Below are 20784 nucleotides of genomic sequence, written 5' to 3'. Positions count from 1 at the left end.
TTTCTCGCCGCGAATCAGTCTTTATCGTATGGTTGTTATAACAAAATACGGATCTGGATAAGGCTTGGTCTCGAACATTAGTCGTCGCAAACCAGTTTATTGGAAGTAAATTGCGAAATAGAGTCGCCGCGAATAAATGTTGGTTTACAGTACCCCCACTGTAATATGCACTACATGAGAAGAATATATAATATTAAGTGTAGTGGAAATATCCACCAGAATACTGACAGTAACCTAGATGCCAATTCTTGATTAAAAATTTATCCATTGAATTAATCAATGTACATAGTGTTGTCCCCATGGATATCTGTAATTATAACAACACAGAAACTGTTCAGTTTTAAAATTGATAGATCACCAATATATCACAGACCAAGAGCAAAAACACCAGTTTGTTGCCATATCACTGGTACTAATATGCATTATTCAGCATGCAACTGGAATTTCCAGGTACCAATTAATAAACAGTTTCTAACCCCTCCTTCTAAACTTAAAAGTTGTTAAATATGGATAATGGTCAACATTGCATTGGCTTGATAAAAAACAAGATTCTGGTATAGAATATTTAACTTGAACATCATATGTGAAGAAACAATACATAAAAAAGTTGAAATGTAGGTTTTGGTGGCTGACATTAATATTTCCTGCCACATTTTTGTATGTGCAGGTTGGCAATTCCCATAATGAAATTTCCGAATCTCCTGGCCCTAAGGAGCAATGTGTCAGATGTGGATGAATTAGATTTCCTGTTACATGCATCAAATTTGGATTGTGTTGCATTTGACAGATATAGTTAATTTTCTCTGTTTTCCCTGCAGATATATTAAGTTCTTCAAAGTCACTCACTTACATGAACTTTTCTAATCATCTTTACTTAGGCCTTCATGATATAATTTTTTCTACCAGTTTATATCTGGTGAGAGACAGTTTAAATATTATTGCAACTTCCCGTTTTCTAAGAACACGATCTAAACACCCTTACATTTATGCTCTTTCAAAAATGCATTTCCACATTTTCATGGACTACAAGAAGCAAGAACCCTTATACATTCCTTGTTGGTTCATACAGGTATGAGGAATGACATGATTGGATGAAGAACGTACAAAGTACCAGTGTTTTGGGTCATGTTGAAGTAGGGTTCTTGGGGAGAGAGTTCTGGTTATCGTAAGGAACTTAAAGTTGTTGGAAGTTAAGGGTATTTTAAGCAATTTAATGCTTTCTTTGGTGATTCATGCATGTCTATATGTTGTACGCGTGATCACATTCTTTTCATTCAGTATGAATTATAGAAAAAAACATCCTATTTATATATAGAAATGTATGATTATATTAGGAAAATGGGGATGGGTGTTTTAAAATTCCTATCTAGAACTGAAAAGACAGTTAAAATCAAGACTTTTCGTAGGCTTTCTTATATATGGTAATTTTAAAGCTTGTTCAAACAGTGACACCATGACTTGATCAGAGTTTAGCATAATTGCTTAGGTGAGCAAAGTGGCCCGTAAGCCTCTTATGTTGAGAAGGACTATTGCAAGGCACCCCCAGTCACAGTGCCTTGTGTGAAAAATAAAATTCTGAACAAAACTGATTCCTGGCTAATAGTGTTCTAAAACCAGCATCAAGAACTGCAATTCATGGAAATTTTCAGTGCACCATACCACCTTAATAAGAATTCATTTTAAAGCTGTTTGGTCCGATTTTTTTGTTATTACAGTATCAAGTTTTTTTTTTACATATAAACCAATTATCTTAGAAAGTTATGGACTTTCTCCTATTTACACAAGCAGAATCAGTCTCCTTTCAAAGTTACAAATATTCAAAGAAATAAAAATAATTTCTTTTTGGGCAAACAAAAAAACAAACCAAAGTGCATCACGGGAATGTTTAGAAAAGGAAACCGTTTGGTTTCTTCCCCAAATGATTGGGGTTATTCAACCCACATGCTATGCATCGATTGTAAAGAAAGCAAACTTCAGAAATATTAGCGAACAAAATGTACACAATCATGTTTATTTTATATTAATATGTTATATTAACTTGTCTGATTATTTCGACCTTTATTTAATGCGATGTCAAGTCCTAATATACACAACCATACCTGTCTCGTCATAAGGAGTAAAATTATGTCGTTTCTTTGTTAGCAAATTTTCTATGTATTTTTCTTCATTGAAATTTGGCTTAATTGACTAGAAAAAACTACCGCAATGTCTATTAATATACATATACTAAGCATAGCCATCGTTTAAAAGCATGCATAAAATTTGATATAAAATTAGACCAAGCAGCTTTAAAGTTTGAAGAATTTGAGGTTATCAAGTTGTTATACAGTTATAATTATTTAGTCTTGATGTTATATAAATCATTTGAGTATAAAGATATTTAAACCATTTTATAAGAAGGCTCAATGGTCATGGCTATTTTTTATACTGTATTGATCTCCTTTAAAAGAAGAGCTCTATATGAATATATAGGAAATATCTATATCAAAAAGGTAAACTATATGAATTTTTTCTTTACCTAATGATAATAGTGTAAACCTAAACAGTTTATATATTGAAATTTTAGGCAGATCTGATGGTTACATTTGTTGCTGACCATCCTGAGCCCCCCCCCCCCCCCCCCCCATTATATGAAAGTATATGGACATGCAAAGAATTTATGAAACAGCATTCATCAATTTTCATCAATAGTTCTGAATAAGGTTTATTTTAATGTACATGCTTTCATCAGAGTGAAATATTCAAGGCATTGAACTACTGTGACTGCAGGCTGAGCATACACAGACAAACCATATTTCAATAGACACACAAATGTATGAAAGTTAAACCTGAGCCTTTGGCTAAGTTACTGTACAGGGATTTGATATGGAATAATGAAGAGATAAGGCTGACTCACAGTACCAGCTTCACTTATCCAGCAATTGTTAAATTTTTATAGACGACTGAAATTGAAAATGTTATCAAGGATCATATATAATTCCTTTCTAGGGCCAATTTTATTAGTTAATTGGTATTGTTGTTTCAATTATCTTAGTGCCAGCCTGAAGCCAATCTAAAGAATGTTTAAAATGGATTAGACAGATACATGTAGTTGTTATGTACTTCTGAAAATACATGTGTACCTGTAAATGCCCTGTCCTTCCCTATAAATACAGTCCTTTTGAATGAAACAGGTCATTGTTGCTATTAATGACATTAAAATGAAAATCCAATGATGTATGAATCCCAGCATAATAGAAGGTTGATATCTAAAGCTGTTATTTTATGCTGGGTTGGGTTTTTTCTTTGGAATGGGTTAAATATTGACTGCCCTAATGTTGGGATATTTACAATACTAATGTACCCTCATTTCCTTACTGCACATGATGGTGATGTTGTTTTTTATTCCATTGAATGCATGAGTTGCCTGTTCTGAATCCATTAATCCCTGCAGGCAGTGTATCGGGGATTTTAAATCACAGACTTGGTAAATAAATGAGTGTGTGAGACTATCATCTCTTCCCTTTATGTGCGACTGCTGTTCTGTTGAATTCAGTTAGTGCCAAAGTGAATGACCGACAAACTCTGAAGAAAGGCAACCAATACCAGTTTTCTGGTTGTCTAACAATGTAATGTACGTCATACTACAGTCACAGAAGGGTGGATTCCGAGAGATCATACACAGTTTTATCACAATATATCACAATATACATACTTTAAATGGACTCTCTATAAATTTCTAGGTTGGAATATAATCAAGAATGAAGATTTTTTAAAATGCTTTACAAATATGGAATGATAAAATTTTTGGATAAACTGTTTGAATAATTTTTTACTTCTAAAAAGAAGAGGAAATGTTTAAACCTCGATCAGGTCAGTAATTGACATATGGACAACCCATTGAACTTAATACATTGTACTATCTTGTTTTCATGAATTTTTTACTGTTTTTAATCTGAAATAAAAAAAAAAGTGAAGGTCTTTGATATTTGGATGTATGAAAACATAGGTCATGTTAGGGATGAAAATATTTCATAAACCCAATTGCTTAGATTTCCTACTGGAAAGTGTGAAGAAACCAACTGAAATAGGACATAAATTACTCATGAGAACAAGAACTGTTCAATGAGTAATGTCCTACAGGTATTAAGGGTTAGTTAGACTGACTGTGGGTTTCTGATGATGAAACATCATCATCTTCTTTATAAAATTGTATTTGGTTTCTACATATTTAATTTTAAGGTGATAAAATATAAATCTGCTAATTTTAGTGGTAATGCTAATAATGCTTGTATGATGAAAGTAAAGAAATTCAAAAGTTTGGCTTCATTTGCAAGATTACACTAAATTTTGAGAAATCTAATTTAAAAAAGTATATTATACACGCATCTTTTGTGTATGAAAGGCCCTTTGAGAACAATTTTGGGATGATTAGTTTTTGCAAGCAAGTGGTTAATTTATTCATTTCCCTTTAACATACATAAATGAACAACACATTCTCAACATTAAGTATCTTCGAGCAAACATAACTCAAAAATCTTGCGGATAGTTATTGCGCACATATTATACCAGGTTTACCATAAATGGAAAGAGATTCAGAGAAAGATATACTAGGCTGATATAAGCTATAAAATACTTTCTTTACTGGTTCATATGAACTATAAAAGTAGTGAGCAATGCAGAAAATAAATACTGTTACTGTTGTAACTTTTAAATGTTTTTTTGCAGAGTTGAAAGCTTTTATATGAAGCACAAAAGAAATCATTTCATTAACATGTAAATAGTTCTGTACGCATTGACAAGTGTTCCTGCATGGTTTAATCTGCCTCTCTGTTGTAGGCAGGTTTGTGGAGCCAAGCGCTGATGAGATCCTGCTATGGGCCGTGGTCTGTGCTCTTGTCACCTTCTTTGGTTTGGGTCTAGCCACTTTTAAATACCTCAGGTAAGATTTTAGAACCATTTTAACAAGGCCATGGACTTTCAGTAGGACGTAACTATCTATTTCTTGCGTCAAAACAAGCTCAAAATGATGCTGGTTTCAAGCGAAATATACACAGATTACATAGTCTCAACTCAAAAGCCAGACAAATTTTGTTGATTTCAAAGAGCCATGGCTGAAGTGCAAGAAATGAAATAGACAGTCACAATGCTGTTTGACACAACTACCCAAAGTCCAAGCTCTTTTGTTACAAAGTCCAAGCTCTTGTTAAAATGGTTCTAAGAGTGGGATGGCGGTTGCCATTCATTTCTAGACTACTGTATACAGGGAAATATTCTCTCCTGTTTTATTTTCGGCCCTTTTACCCTCTTCGTCTACGGGCGAATTTAAGACTAGATAAACTGCATTGGCTCAGATTATCTCTTTTTAAACACAACTTTGTACAGACGAATTCAAGATGGGGTGAAATTGTTTGCAAGTGAAGAAGGGCGAAAATAACAGGGGCGAATATAACGATCAGCCTATACAGTATATTAGTCTCCTTTAGAATAAGACCTAGTATTAATACATGTATAAACATAATTCACAAAGTATTCAAATCTTAAAGCTTAACATTATTATGAGTTTTTCTTCACTAAAAATAGTTTATAGCATAAAAAAAGTTATGTCTAAAATTTTAAAGCAGATCTGATGGTTAATGTGTTGACCATCCCTCCTTTAATAAACAGATTGAATTGTCATGAGAATTTGAAGACTATTCTAAATTTGCTCTATTGTTATCCTATAGGGATCAGATTGCTGTTGTTGTTCCCTTTTTTTGCTGTTTTGTCTAGAGCATTTTTTTGATCACCTTGACCCAATTGCAGACCCATTTATAGAGAATAAATTTGGAGAGAATATACTCTCACAATGGCCTTATATCTTGTGGAAAAAATGTATGTGGGTAGTAGACTACAATTTCTCTACTTTTATCCCAATCTTGCTCAGAATTCACCTATGACTGCCTGTAGCTAAGGGATGTGCAGTGACCTTGAAGCAAGTTTTGTGTCAGAGGTCAAGGTCACATTCGGTATTTTGAAAAGACCCTAATTTGGACAATATTTTTTCTCTCCTCGGCCAAATCTTGCTTGGACTTATAATAAAACATTGTCTGCAGATAAAATGATGTGCAATGATCTTGAGTCAAGTTCTATATCAAATGTCAAGGCCATCTGAAGAAACCTTGTCTAAACCCAATATTTCCTCCCTTTTGTTTAATCATACATGGCTTTTTAGATAAAGGATGTGCATGATCTTGATCTGAATTTTTCTTTATCAGAGATTGAAGTCAAAGCAACTTTTATAAGGTGAAATGTTATCAACCATCAGTGTGTGTAAGCTTTTAACTGAACAGAGTGAGACTTGTTCAGTGACCGTTATTGTCAGGGTGCCTAAGCTGAATTTCAACCTTCTGTCAAATTTGAATTACTTTACGCATGGTTTAATTTGCCCTAAGTTGTAGTAAAAAGTCACGATAAAGGCTATGTAAATGGTATTTGTTATTTTCAAATGTTTGAAAAAATTGAACATACATTAAACTATTTTAATGTTGATTTATCTCTTAATTGAATATGTTGAATTATATATTTCTAAACATGTGATCTTTAAATCTGAATTGTATTCCGAAGAATATTTTGTGTGGCATAGAGAGTACTTCATAAGAGTTTGTTACGCATGAAATTGAAGTAGAATTTATTTGTAATCCTGTAGTTTTATGACTGACTGCATCTTAGGTACGAATGCCCTGATCACAGGAAGGAAGATGTTTATCATGAGGCTGTAATATCGGAATCCTAATTTGTTTGAACTTGAAAGAGAGAGATCATAAAAATAAAATTTGCAAGGTGGAACTGTTCTAGAGACCCAATTTAAGCACTGTGTGATGCAGACAATTATTTTTTTTTTTATTCTGCAGAAGGTAAACTCTAACCATGACAATGTTCTTGTCTTAAACTGATAATCATTATCCACAGAAGAGACAGATCAATACTGATTACCTCCTAAGAATTACCCCTTACAACTTTTCCTCATCTCACAGTGTAACAAGATACATGTATTCTTTGTCTATATATATGGTGCATAGGAACAATCTGGAGGGGATAGGGATGAAGTCATTTTGTATCTGTGACATTAACTGGTCAGGTTTTATAGCTTTGTCTAGGGCTTCATGATTTTGTCTAAGGGTATCGATTAGTGTTACAGAAAGTGACACAAGATTAGAGAGAAACCTCAATGTCGTGAGCATGGTTTGCCTTGAAAATCTTTTAACTTTATATTAAAGCCTGAAAATTAAAAAGTATGAGGGGGCTTGAAGGAGTTGTATGGGTGTCTTAACAAGTTGTACAGAGATGCTTGTCTGCTTAAGTTAATTGTGTTTGTCTGAAGCGACAAGGTGTTATTTTGTGGCTATGACAAATCTTAAAATTTTATATTGATTATATAGTAAAAATTCCATTGAAGTCAGAGTAATATTACATCAAGCAGCTGCAAAATCTCAATTTTATGAAAATTGGTTGGTGTTAATGAACTTTGATTTCATGGATTCATGTCACAATGCAAGAAACAAATCAGGTTTACGTTTGTCAGATGTTGGATTCAAAGTCATTCTTTGGCCTGATTTCATTGTCTCCATTGGGTTTTTCTCCAAACAATTCCTATATATTATATATCTGGATGAAAAAAAAAGGTTTGTCATTAGGAATACAAAGTGTTCACTCTCATCAAATATTCATTATCATCATTTGCAGTAATCAAGATGTTTGATTGATAGAGGTGTAACGATACGGCGATATATCGATCGTATTGATCGTAAGGGCCCACGATATGCGCATCGTATCGTCAATGTGTATGGTGATACACTGTTTGAGTTAATTTTCATTGACTTTCTAGTATAGTTATATAGTATACATAACATGAAGACATTAAAAAATATTTCAATTAAAGTTACTAGAAATAATTTGTTCATTTCATTCTAATTAATTGAATTTTATTAATCTCTACATTTTGTTGATTGATTATGTAAATAGTGGACATATTTTCTTCATGCAATACTGTTTCTTAAAAAGGTAGGCAACATAGATACCAGTTTATTTATAGTTGACATCTATATCAGATACATGATTTATTGCATTAATATATCATGATACGTATTGTATCGTTAGGTAGCTGGCGATACTCAAGCTCATTGATTGATACTTTGAGATGATGAGATCTCTACAGTAAAAAACAGTTATTTATACACTTACAAGTAACAAAGATAAAGATTAAGATAAGGTTCCACTTTTATATACCATAAACACTCCATTACATACATTGCATCAACTTGTACATACATGGTAAAATATACCTGCATCATAAACAATAAACATATCTTTGGCGTCTTGGGGGCTACTCATTTCAACCATCAAAATAACTACCTCTAACATCTAAAAACTAGCTACCACTATTACTGTGTACATAAAATAATCAATTCCAAGCTGATCTCGGAAGTACTACAAAGTGCCCGGGGCTGATCCCACAGGCTAAATAAATTCCGGGCTGATCCCAGAGAAGTACTACAAAGTGGCCTGGGCTGATCCCTGCAGGCCTAATAAAACTCTGGGCTGATCCCAGGAGAGTAACGATGGTGCCCAGGGCTGATCCCTGTAGGCAATTTAACTCCGGGCTGATCCCAGGAGTAGCAGCATAACGATGGTGCCCAGGGCTGATCCCTGCAGGCAATTTAACTCCGGGCTGATCCCAGGAGTAGGACAAATGCCTGGGGCTGATCCCAGCAGGCAGCATAAAACTCTGGGTTTATACCGTAGATTTGACGCATTGCCCAAACTGAGAGGAGCAAGACAACCCATATCAACTACAATCTAAACTAAATACCAAACTATTGATTGTTCAAAACAATTATCTACATGCTACACCAGCCTAGTCTAGTTAACCAACCAAATTACCTATATGTTATATAAGATTATAATAACTATTTCAAATGTCACTAGAATTGACCTTGGGGGCAGAATTCCCCAAGGAATGACCACCAAATGAGCGAATGAGATCTCTACAGTAAAAAACAGTTATTTAAGGAACATGGATTAATATGATGGTGCATATACCTTTTTGTATAATTTCCAAATTTCAAATGTTTTATTTGAATTTACTGCTGTATAATATTATGAATTCAAATCATGCACGCATGAAAGCAAAATTTCCAGCTACAATCAGTTTGATTATCTTATCTTCATATGTTGTTCAATTTATGAAGGATATTTTTATATGATTGTTTAAAATACAAGGATGATTTCATTAAAATAATTTGCCATGAATACGAAATATAGATTATACTAAGATGAAAAGCTTTTTTGTTGCATTGATAGCAAAATACAATCATTAAACATTAATTAGAAGTACCTTTTTAAGATAATTAATTGAAACATACTACAATGTACAATAAAGCAAATTCTGTTTCAGAAATATAGATGTATTTCAGGAACTGTTTACCTATGAAATTGCACATTCATAGAATCATATCAGAGTTTATAGGTTTATAGCTCACCTGAACCAAATGTCCTTTGTTGGGTTTTCTGATCAAATTTATTTGAGTTTCTGGTCTTTCAATATCACTTTTTGTCAGTGCTGTGGTTAACTTTTCACATATATATGTGTCTACTATTACTTCTTCAGGATATATACTGAGCTAATTTCAGCCAACATTGATAGGTAATGGGATCTCAAGTTTACTCAAATGAGGGTTTATGCAAACTACCTCTTAAGGGAATATAATTAGGAAGATTTTTAAAAGGGCTAGGATTATTTCTATTCTAACCATGATCCCTTTAGTTCAGGAAGGGGCTCCAGTTCATGGGTGGTGGTGAGGAGAGGCATTGATAGAATAAAACCTTTAAAATTTTCCTTTAGGAACATAGAAACTCCATCTTGTAGTTTTTTAGCAAGCTATTAAAAATGGAAATTTCAAATATCTGTGTAAAACTTAAGTCATGACCCAAAGGGTAAAAAATGTTGTTTCTATCAAGAAAGGGTTCCATTAACACCAACAAAATATATCAAAAGATGATAGGTGCAATAAATGTTTATTAAGAGCAATCTAAAATGAACTGGGATTTTTTTAATTCCAGTTTAGTCATATCATGATCTGTTTCGGACAAATTTTGTCAGAGAGGTTAATTTCAATTTCCTGAAGATAATGGAGTTGTAAAATTGTAAAATTATTATGGAAGTAAGCTAGTTTGAGGGATTTCTAAATTATCTCTACTTGTATCATAATCCCTAGGTGTCAAAGAGAGACCAGAAGTACGTAGGATTTAATATTATATTGGAATCTATATAAAATTCCTATTATATGCATGATTTGTGAAAGTGATGTTTGAAGAATTTTCAAGTTTTATAAGTGTACCTCATTTGGTCAAAGAGAGGGATGGGGTCAATTTTGTAAATGTATTTGTAATTGATATAGTTAAGCAAGTTAGCTACTTAAGAGTTGAGCATTGTTATTCAGGTGAGCATTGCATAGTACATTGGCCTCTTGGACATCTATTTGACCTTTAAAAGGTTCAAGGTCATATGACAAGTCTAAATACAGTACATGTATATCTGGTACATTGTATATGGTATATACAGTATAATTGACATGATGACCTATCTTTCTTTAGCTATGTCAGTCTTGTTTTGTGTTGCTGTTTTTACATGTAAAAATATTTGGATTTTGAAGTACTGAATGATAATGATTTGCTGTTGATTGCAGAGATCAGTATGACACACCTGACAATAAGAAGAAGAGGAAGGACAAGTCAGAGTTGGAGAGGAGAGGTAAGGGGCGGATGCTGTACTTACTTAGTATTACTTATACCGGTGTCATATAATATTTTGATACTGCGAAATATTGAAATAAAATGTTTAACCCTGGGTTCAATATATTATGGCCACGGGTTCAATATATCGCAGAGTTCAAAATATTACATGACACCTGTATTTTAATCATATCTTTGCCTAATTAATGTCAATTGGGTATCATGTAATAAAGTTTTGAATTAGAATTTAATGCTATTTCTAAGCTGTTTGTAAATAGCAGACCAATAGTATGTTGAGAAATGAGTTCCTGCAGATATAAGAGAACATGCAATAGGTTTGCAATAGTTAAATCATTGGAGAAGCTGCCATATCTATGTTATTTAGGTGGGTTTGTTTTTTGTTTGTTGCAGATTTTATGAAAATGAGGAAAATCTGTAAACTTTTATTTATGTTTGTCATTTATTTGTAATATCAAGAACAGCAAAATAAAAAATATAGATTATTGCAATATTAAAGAGTTGTTTTGGAAAATAGAATAATGGGATATGATATTTCTATTTTGAAAGTCAAGGTCTTAGTTGTTTGTGAATTGTTTTCATGCCAAAACAAGACGGCTCATCGGGTGAATGTGTGAAGGGGCAGTGATGTACTATTCAATTTGCTTAGTAAGCTTTGAGTTCTAAGTCATGGTTTATGGTTTCAGTGATGATATTGCAGTAACTTATTAATGCATTTGATCGATAGCAGCTAAAGCGTAGAAGTATTATCTGTACTAAAATTACAAAGTTTTATTGGCCTGAAACTCACGGATATTTTTTGTAAGCATTAGTTTACCTGTTTCAAGAAAAGGATCGACAAATTTAATATCTTATGGTTACCCCACTTATTTGTTTTTTGTTTTTTGTAAGTGTATAGTTTAGAAAAATTGCGTAAGAGTGAACATTATAAGATGAGGAGCTATGACATCATTGCAGACATTTGATCTGATCCCTGTTAACTCCATGCTAAGTCAGCTACGTATAAGTCTGTCAGTGAGGAAACAATAGCTTATCCAGCATAAATACCTGGTACAAGTAAAATAATAGCTCATCCAGCATAAATAGGAACCCAAGATCAATTTTCTTGAAGTTGTTTTGAAACAAGACCAGGTCTTGGGTCTACAAAGATTTTGTGCTGTCAAAGAGGTCTGCTAGCTGGGTTATTTTTACTTAGATCTGATATCTGTCTTCTTTTAATTTAAACAATAAAATGCTTTTTATTATGAAGGTAGGGAGCATTGAAGGAAACTTTTACGTAACCCACCAATGAGGGTTTTGAATTTTTCTGCAATTGGAATCATCCTGCCGTTTGTCTATACTGCATGGAATAGTCTGAAAATTTGTACATATGTACAAGATTAAATGATTTTATGACAGTTTTCATTTTCCTTATCCTATATTTTGTACACTGATGTTGAAAAGTAAGGGAGGGTATATCCTTACAAATTTTTTAAACTAATTAATAGCAAATGCCATAAAATATATTTATATTGGCACTGTACCATGCATTTATCGGCTAAAATTTAACGTAAAACTTGACATACTTTAAATAGTGAACTCCTTATTTATCAATCTGTTAGTTTATTTCATTATTTAGAACCCAAAACATCTTGTTTTGTGCTTTTTAGCACGCCCCAAATTTGCTGAGTTTTTTTTATTTACTGTACCAGTTATTGGCTTCGTGATAATAACATAGTCAAATCCCTGTACATGTTGATTTTATACTCTGCTAAATGTAATTTAAATTATGCCCCTTGTGGGGCCAGACTAAAGTAGACGGGGTTATGATACATTATAAACAAAACTCATAAAATTATTTGTTTATTATCATACGGTAATACACCAAATCGTAGACTATTCAATACATAATTGTGCAATCAGGCCTTCAACTGCGCTATGAATCTCTCGGAAATTAGTGAATTCCCTTTGTTTATACATGTTATATGTATTGATATTATATGTCAAATCAAAGAAGGGATATAATAACGTATCACAAAGATGTAATACATGTATGTTATTTTAAACTTATTACACCACTTCCCTCATTGCTGACAGTGCAAAGATGTAAAATCAGCGGTAGATAATGATCGTTTAAGCTCAAGTATAAAACATATTCAAGAAAGTTTTTAAGAAAACTTACTTTTCATTATTCGAAAAAGACGACTGAATTAAAAAATCTTGGATTGTCATGTGCTATAAACCTGAACTCTCAGTTTAGCCGATAGCTGGTTAAGCCAATAACTGGTACAGTACCAGTATAGATACATTGAGATGGGACGTTTTTTGTCCATATTTGTTAACCAAGCATATGTTTTATAAGTGTAACACAGTGCAAAATTTGTTTGTTAATGATATTAAATTCTTAAGAGCTAATAATAACATCATGCAAAGACAAGTATGGGTGAATTCATTTCTCCCAATGGGGCGATTATCTGAGCCAGGGTTTAGATGGATCATGTATATATGTTTAGGGAAAATTGATATCTGTAAAATGGGAAGTGGTTTTTAAGTTACAGGTAAATATATCATTTCAAATAAACTGAAAGTTTTTATCATTACAAAGATATGAATTATATCATTAAGAACTAGTTTACAAAATGATGCATGTACTTACAAGCTGTACAAAAAACTTAGCAATCAAATAAATTGATGAAGTGGCCATATAAGGCATTAATGTCAATGAAATTCAAAATCATTGATATGATTATAGTGTTTTGGCAATTTTAAAATTGTTTGTAATGACAAATTATCCTTTTTACATTTAAATAATGGAAATATGATACCGGTAATTATGATAATGTTTTGCATCTCCAAGTCAGCAAGCTCAACAAAGAAAATCATAGTTCTATATGGGATCAGTTTTCTGAGATTTCTGGAGTTGCATTATTGATAAAGTGAGGAAAATTTTGAAATGAATAATTGCATCTAGCTTTTAAGATTCAGATAAGAAACATTAATGCAAGGTTTTATCCACAAAAGATCTTTGCATGGCTATTATCATTTACTGCAAGGTAGAGGTTATTGTCACTTTGTGTTTTTATTTCTCTAAAACAAATGAAAAAAATATCTTTGGATACAGAAATTTGTAAGGGGCTATACTGTGGTTTCATTAATATTCAAGGGTATCAATTTTCGTGGATAAAGTGAAAATCACAGTTTCAAGGATACGTAAATTCAAGGCCAATGACCATATCAATACAAAATCTTAATAGAAATTGCACTTCAATGAACATTTAATTTCGTGGATCAACTTAACAATGAAATCCACGAAAATTGGTATTCAACGAATATTGATGAAACCACAGTATATGATTTGAGCTAATTATGGCCCCTAAAATGAAATTATCATTATACTGTAATTCTTTGTTTTCAATGTACAGATATCCAATATCCATGTGAATTTAAGTTTTGTCACATTTATCATTTTGATTCCAGTGACATCAATTTACATGTAGATATATGACATCATAAAGTTAACCTTTTCTTGCCATTTTCACATTTTAAGCATGAAATGGCTTGTTTTCAAGCACTAGTGTTTTTCTTTCATGATATGCTTGAACAAACAAAACACTTTTTGTACCAAACCTACTATAGTTTGTTGTGTACAAAAAATAGAAGAAAAGGTTTATTTTTGGAGGAGCAAAATGAGGGAGAAATGAATTAGTGTACTAGTACAATCATAATAAAGCTTGTGAAGACAGTGGATTTTAATAGTCTTTTTAAAACATTATTGACCATAGATTATTAAGATTTATTTCCCTTAGCACAATACAACAAATGATGATTTGTAATAACATATTGAGAGGGGGTGATTTCCTCTAATCTCTCTGTCTGGAGTATTGTATTTACCAGTGAAAGACAGGACCCATAATTTCCTTGTCATATTGTGAAGATCTCCTCCTATCCATGGTTATAGTTACTGCGTTCTACATGTACATTCCTTGTTCTATGTTCTTTCTAGTTTCACTAGTGGGTGCCGTGAATCCATGCTGTACGTAGCTATTCATTACCAATAGTCCAACTCTGCCGTTGCAGCTCCGTCCTGGCTGTTGATAAATTCCCTCGCATGTCAGATCAACTGATAACTCTAAGGAAGATTAATTTTTTAAAGAATACGTTAATAAAATTAATGAGATTTCCTCAGGATTCCATCCAGATGTCTTTTGTTTCGGTTTGAGTCAGGCATTGGTATTAGGAATTTGATCATCTTTGAAAAAAAGATCTTGTCAGCTGTAGGATCACTGGACTTAATGAAAATATATGTAAATGCATTGAGTTGGATCATTTTAAACTCAGTCTTTTTCACAGAAATTTCATTCACACTATTCTTAAAAAATAGACTGGTAGATATTTCATTATGTTAGTATATGGATGTATTATGTCTTTAATAATTGAAGTAAAAGATGTTTCTTAGAAAAAAGAAGAATTTAAAAGAATTTAAATTGATACTCTAACATTTATATTGAACCCTGAAAAAATGAATTGTATTTTCTATGGAAGGCAAATTAACGTCAGATGACATGTTCCGCGAGCATTTTTTTTTGTATCTCCTTGTAAAAAAAATTTCCAATAAAATTATTATCATTCATAATCATTTTTATAATGATAAAAAGTATTTTTGAGTATATGGATGTGCCTAGATGGCCGAGTGGTTAGAGCGGTGGCCACTCACTGCTAGGAGAGTGGGTTCCCTATGTCATGAGTTCAAGCCTCAGCCCAGGCCGAGGTGGAGCTCCAACATTGTGAATTTCCCTGTGATATATACATGTATATATACATATATGCAAATATTTTTATATCAGCAATTCTAGTGTATTTTCAAGAAGATTAATCATAATGGAAATTGAATACTCCTGCTGTGTATCTTGCAGAAATGCCTGGTAAGGTATCCTACTTTTTTGCAAGAAAGCTTGTCAAAGTAGTTGTAAATCAATAACAAATTCCTGGAAAAAGTTACAAGCAACTCTCGATGGCTCGAACTTCGATCGCTCGAAGTTCTTGATCGCTCGAAGTGAGTCTAGGGTCCCGATTTTTTTCCCTATATAGCTATAGCAAATTTACTCTAACTTGATTTCTCGAACTCTTGATCTCTCGAAACCCTTGATCCCCCGAAGTCAAACTTCAGTCCCGTTGTTCATAAACTATTGTTTCTTACTCTAGATACCTTGAAGTCACCGTGTATATATCCAAGCGCTATACCTAGTTAACACCTACTTGGTCATTTAAATGGCTCCAGGCGTTTGACGCGGGACCCGTGTCATGGGTTGTTTATTCAGGTGACACTTGTCCTGCAAGGTGATAATTGTTTGATGATCGACCTATCGATACCCAATCTATAATTAATACCAATCGTTTAATGATAATCTGGAGACGCAATGAAATTAGAAATTAATTGAGACGAAACAATTATATTGAGCAATGGTCAAATTTTATAATTATAAAACTGTAAAAATTATGCTTATCAGCATCATTGTCATTGTAAAGATTATTGCAGAACAAGTTTTTACAGCTGGTGAAGGACCCTTACAGTGGGAACAATGGGTGATACCCAGTTATCACGACATGTCGATCCTCTCGAAGTCCAGTAGTACTGAGCAATCTGGTCTTAATATGATGCATAAAATCAATTATGAATTAAATGAATGGAATTATGAATTTATTCAATAGTTGTTCGTATTTAGTTTTAAAAACACCCAGTTCTGTATAACTGTTTAAGCACGTGCATAAGGTTAGCACTAAACATGCTAAATATATGGATTAATCATAACATCTGGTAAGACTATTTTTAAACACGTCAGTCAACCCGGAAAATTCTGAACTCTTGAAAACTTGAACTCTTGAAACCTCGAAGTTTTTCCTCATTCCTGTCGACTTCGAGCTATCGAGAGTTACCTGTATATAAAATTGAGGAACGTGTCGTCTGACCTTAAGTACTGAAGTGATTAAAGGGGCATGGTCATGATTTTGGTCACATTTCATTTTTCTGTTTTAGTGTTTATATATATATATAAATAATGCTTATGAAATGCATTTCTAATGATCAACCAAAATTTGAGAGTGAGTCATAAAGATATAAGCACGGTACAGAGCTCACAATTCTCTGTCTTGTAAACAAGGCCCCAAGGCCCGTGTCCTGTGGTTCAGTTAACCTGTATTAGTTCTTTTTCAAGCTGATTTCTCTCTGTTCTAATTTGTTTTCAGCATAAATCATAGTTCCTAGTGTTTATCAAATTCATTTCGGGTCTAAAGCTGGAATTCTTACTTCTATATTCAAAAAGTTAACAAAGCTTTGTTTACATGACAAAGAATCTCTCTCTTACAACACGACAACTGACACTCCATTAAATTTTGGTTACATGACCATAATATGCCTCAAAGAATTGTAAACATTAGAAATGTAAGGATAATTTTTGACCAATATCATGACCATTCCCCTTTAAACTGCATTATTCTACTACGCTCAAAGAGAGACAATTCAATCGTAACACAGAATCTAGTACATCATCAGCAAGATGTTAATAATGTGTAAAAGGCAGAGTTCAGTATAAAATGTCATCACAGTCAATAACTGGACCATGCCCTGAAAAGTTCAAGGTCAGAGTTCAGAATATAACTGAAAATAAGCATTTGTAAATGCATTGATTTTTTTGTTTTTGAAAAGGTGAATTTGATATCAAATGTTTCATGATCATGATAACATTAGTATCATTATCATCATTATCGTCGTTTTCATATTTGATAAGTATATGTTTTGTGGTCTTCCATTGAAAATTGGAATAAACTGTGGGTGTACAGAGCCACCTTAAATGAGCGAGCATGTGTCAAAGTTCATATAGGTAAAGGTCTTAAGACAAATAAAAAGGATGGGCAAAGAGTGTTTTTCTTTTCAGTGAATGTCATGAAAAAAAAAAAGCATCAGTAAGAAATATGATCATGAAACAATGATGGGAAAGAAACTATTCATAAAATTATACTTGATATTATTGTTTATTTCAATAAATAATACGATACAACATAAATGTGTCCCATACAACCTTATATGTAAGTAATGAATTTTCCAATTATCAAATTAAATCTATTCATTTAACAATTTTTTCAAAAGTGCGGTCCCCATATAATTCGCCTCAGTTGAAATCAGCCAGTACCAGAATTAGAATTTCTTTCAGATTTACTTTTTTGTTTACTGTGTCATCAAAAATTGGTCAATAAAAAACCTTTAAAAAGTTGAAATATTATCAGAGACATATCTCATAGGGCATTACTTTTAGGGAGGGAAAAACATGCCTTTTGAGTGTCGCTCTAATACTTTCAAGGCGCTGTAGATTCTTGGGAGACTGAACTCTTGGGTTCACCTGTTGGTCTAGCTTGTCTCTATTTCAAGCCATCATCTTCAACCTGTTAAATACACCAGTTTTGTGATAATAGTGCAATTTGGTATTGATCTAAGTCATTAGACCTGTTTCGGGCTCCGTGCCGCTGGCAGCCATTTTCTTCTCGTTGACTGTAATTGTTTGTTAAGGAGGACTGACTTTGTGTTTGATGGAGTCTTGCCTTTGGTCACCTTTACTCTATCCCTTCAGGAATAAAAACTTATAGTTTGTGTGTCCTTAATTGTAATATAATTTCTAAACCCATTAAGCTGTATTCTTTCATCTATCAAACTAAATTATTTTTTTACATTTCACAGTTGATTTCTTGATCAATCCAATTGGGCCTTAACAGTCTTTTGGAATTACATTTTTGGTTTTTGTAAGCAATATTTACCTTTGTCTTTTTGAAAGAAGTATTATTAAGTGTTAAGCAATTGCCATTACATGTTTTTAAAAAGGAATGTATGTTTTAAGTTGAGAAAATTTAAACATGGTCTTAAAAGGAAGTAAAAATTATACTGTGAAATAATTAGAATTCATGGTGGCTCAATTTTTTTTGGTATTTATGGGTAGCCCTCACCCATAAATTTACATCCTATTCAAAAACTTAAATTATTATAATAGATTCAGTTTTCCTACTGAAACTGAAAATTGGTGCATCCGTGAAATAAGCAAAAAATGCACAACCCCCCCTCCCAAAATTGGCCCCCATGGAATTAAATGATTCCACAGTAACTATTATTCAAATAAGTTTGAAATATTTTTGATTTTTTATTCTGAAGTAAAAGAATTGAATTCAGCATTTATTGAACACAGACATATATATATTTCTCTGATATAAGATAAATGTGGAGAAAATGATAGATTTTCATTTTATTTTTTTCAAAATTCTTGCTTTTATAAATTAATCTAAAAAATTGAAAGTCCCTAGTTTCATCTACTGTGATATATCAACTGTTAAAAATGTATGGTGCATTGATGTAGAAGAGATTGTTTCGTTGACCTTTCTCAAGTAGTTCATTTAGCTGTTCGGAATGATGGAAAAATTGAGCATCATTTGAGGACACTTAAGTTGCTCTCTGCAGGATGAATTGATCACTACAGTGTGTACAGATCACCGCACGTTCGATCATCATTTAGTTTAATGGCTGTTCACATACGCTAACTAAGTGAACACGTTTGCGTTATTTGTATTGGAATCGGTGACTAAGTAAATAAAATTTTAATCAGTCGCTCACAGTATTACTTGATATTGATTTCACTTTAAATGAGATTGGTGCATGTAAATGTGCAAGGCTCTCCACTATTGATATGTGAGAGGTGAAGAGTTCCAACAAGGTCTAACGGCTGGGGTTTTATTACTTTATTTCAAATTTCAGCTGCACTTTTCAAATCCAGTAATTTGTTTCAGTGACCTGTGTTTCTGTGCCTGCTTTTGTTCATTTCAGTTCTTTGATTCTACATTATAACACCTGTCCTGACCATTTAAATTTTGAGTAACTAACTAAACTAGAAATTAAAAACTTGTATGAAGAATCTACAGAATTCAAACTATGAAAGGATCAGGTCTAAAGTTTTACATAGAAATTACAAGAACAATTTTTTGTATTGACACCTCAGTAATGGATGCAATTTGTGAGAATATACCAGTGAAGAAATGAAAAAAAAATGATTAAATATTATTCATTTTATTTCTTTTATGTTTTTTTTTTTTCAAGTTATAAAATGTTTGATAGCAAAATGCACATTAAAATTTCATTTCAAAAGTAAAAATTGTGAAGCCCAAGCCAATTACTAACTATTGACTTACTGATCTTATGTAAAGCTAACTGAATGTACTATGATGTCAGACAACAATAATTAAGTGTTGAGGTGAAAAATGATATAAAGATGTGATTAATTTTTTTTGTTTTGAAAGGCAGTTCATCACAAGATGAAGGTGTCCCATATCCTCTTTAAGCTTGTTAATGATATGTGTCCTCAGGTTAGCTATGTTGTCCATAAACAGATTTCACGATTGTAATTTTATCCACATCAAAAAATATGCCCCCTATTTTTCCTTATTTTAAGGTAGCTCCATACTCGTAAAATTCTCTGAGGAAAGTTGAAAAATCGAACTGATTTCGACTTAATAGACTTAAATGTCATCAATTGTTAGAAAAAATATACATGTCATCACACTTTTTGAGATGCCAGATAAACACAAACTAAAGCATATTTAGGCATTAGAAAAATGTATTTTTTTCTGTTAAAAGTAAAATCTTGTAGGCAGAAATTTGTTTTTCTTGTTTAATTTTAATGTCAACTTTATCAGAAAACTAAAATTACAAAAATATTTTAAAATTAATCGTTGGAATAAGAAAAACTATAGCATTTAGACATACAACTTAGAGAAAAGTCAGAAAAAGAGTAATTTCCCCTTTGCATAGATAAAATATATAAAAATTTGGAAATTAAGTATAAAATTAAGTGCGAAAATATCTTTAACCTACCAATAATTCTAATTACATCCATGTGATTATATTCACATAAAATAAATAAAACTATCTTGCACAATTTTTAAAGAATTCAAAGTTTTACAAAAAAGTGTGACGTCACAGAACACTGGATCTACTTTAATTAG

General features: G+C 32.4%; 1 protein-coding gene across 6 annotated transcripts in view; it reads left to right on the top strand.

The window, feature by feature from the left end:
* The window catches only part of LOC128164949 (receptor-type tyrosine-protein phosphatase epsilon-like), a 77608-nt gene that overhangs the window by 22525 nt on the left and 34299 nt on the right, over positions 1–20784 (top strand). For all 6 annotated transcript variants that reach the window (XM_052829068.1, XM_052829071.1, XM_052829065.1 and 3 more), the window contains 2 exons: positions 4819–4921; positions 10707–10771. In XM_052829068.1, coding sequence (XP_052685028.1) covers positions 4819–4921; positions 10707–10771 — 168 coding nt within the window. The remainder of the gene's footprint in view (positions 1–4818; positions 4922–10706; positions 10772–20784) is intronic.

This window comes from Crassostrea angulata, chromosome 10 (assembly GCF_025612915.1).
Source record: "Crassostrea angulata isolate pt1a10 chromosome 10, ASM2561291v2, whole genome shotgun sequence".
Classification (NCBI taxonomy): domain Eukaryota; kingdom Metazoa; phylum Mollusca; class Bivalvia; order Ostreida; family Ostreidae; genus Magallana; species Magallana angulata.
The sequence above is the reverse complement of the archived record's forward strand: the minus strand, read 5'-3'. Positions and strand labels throughout refer to the sequence as shown.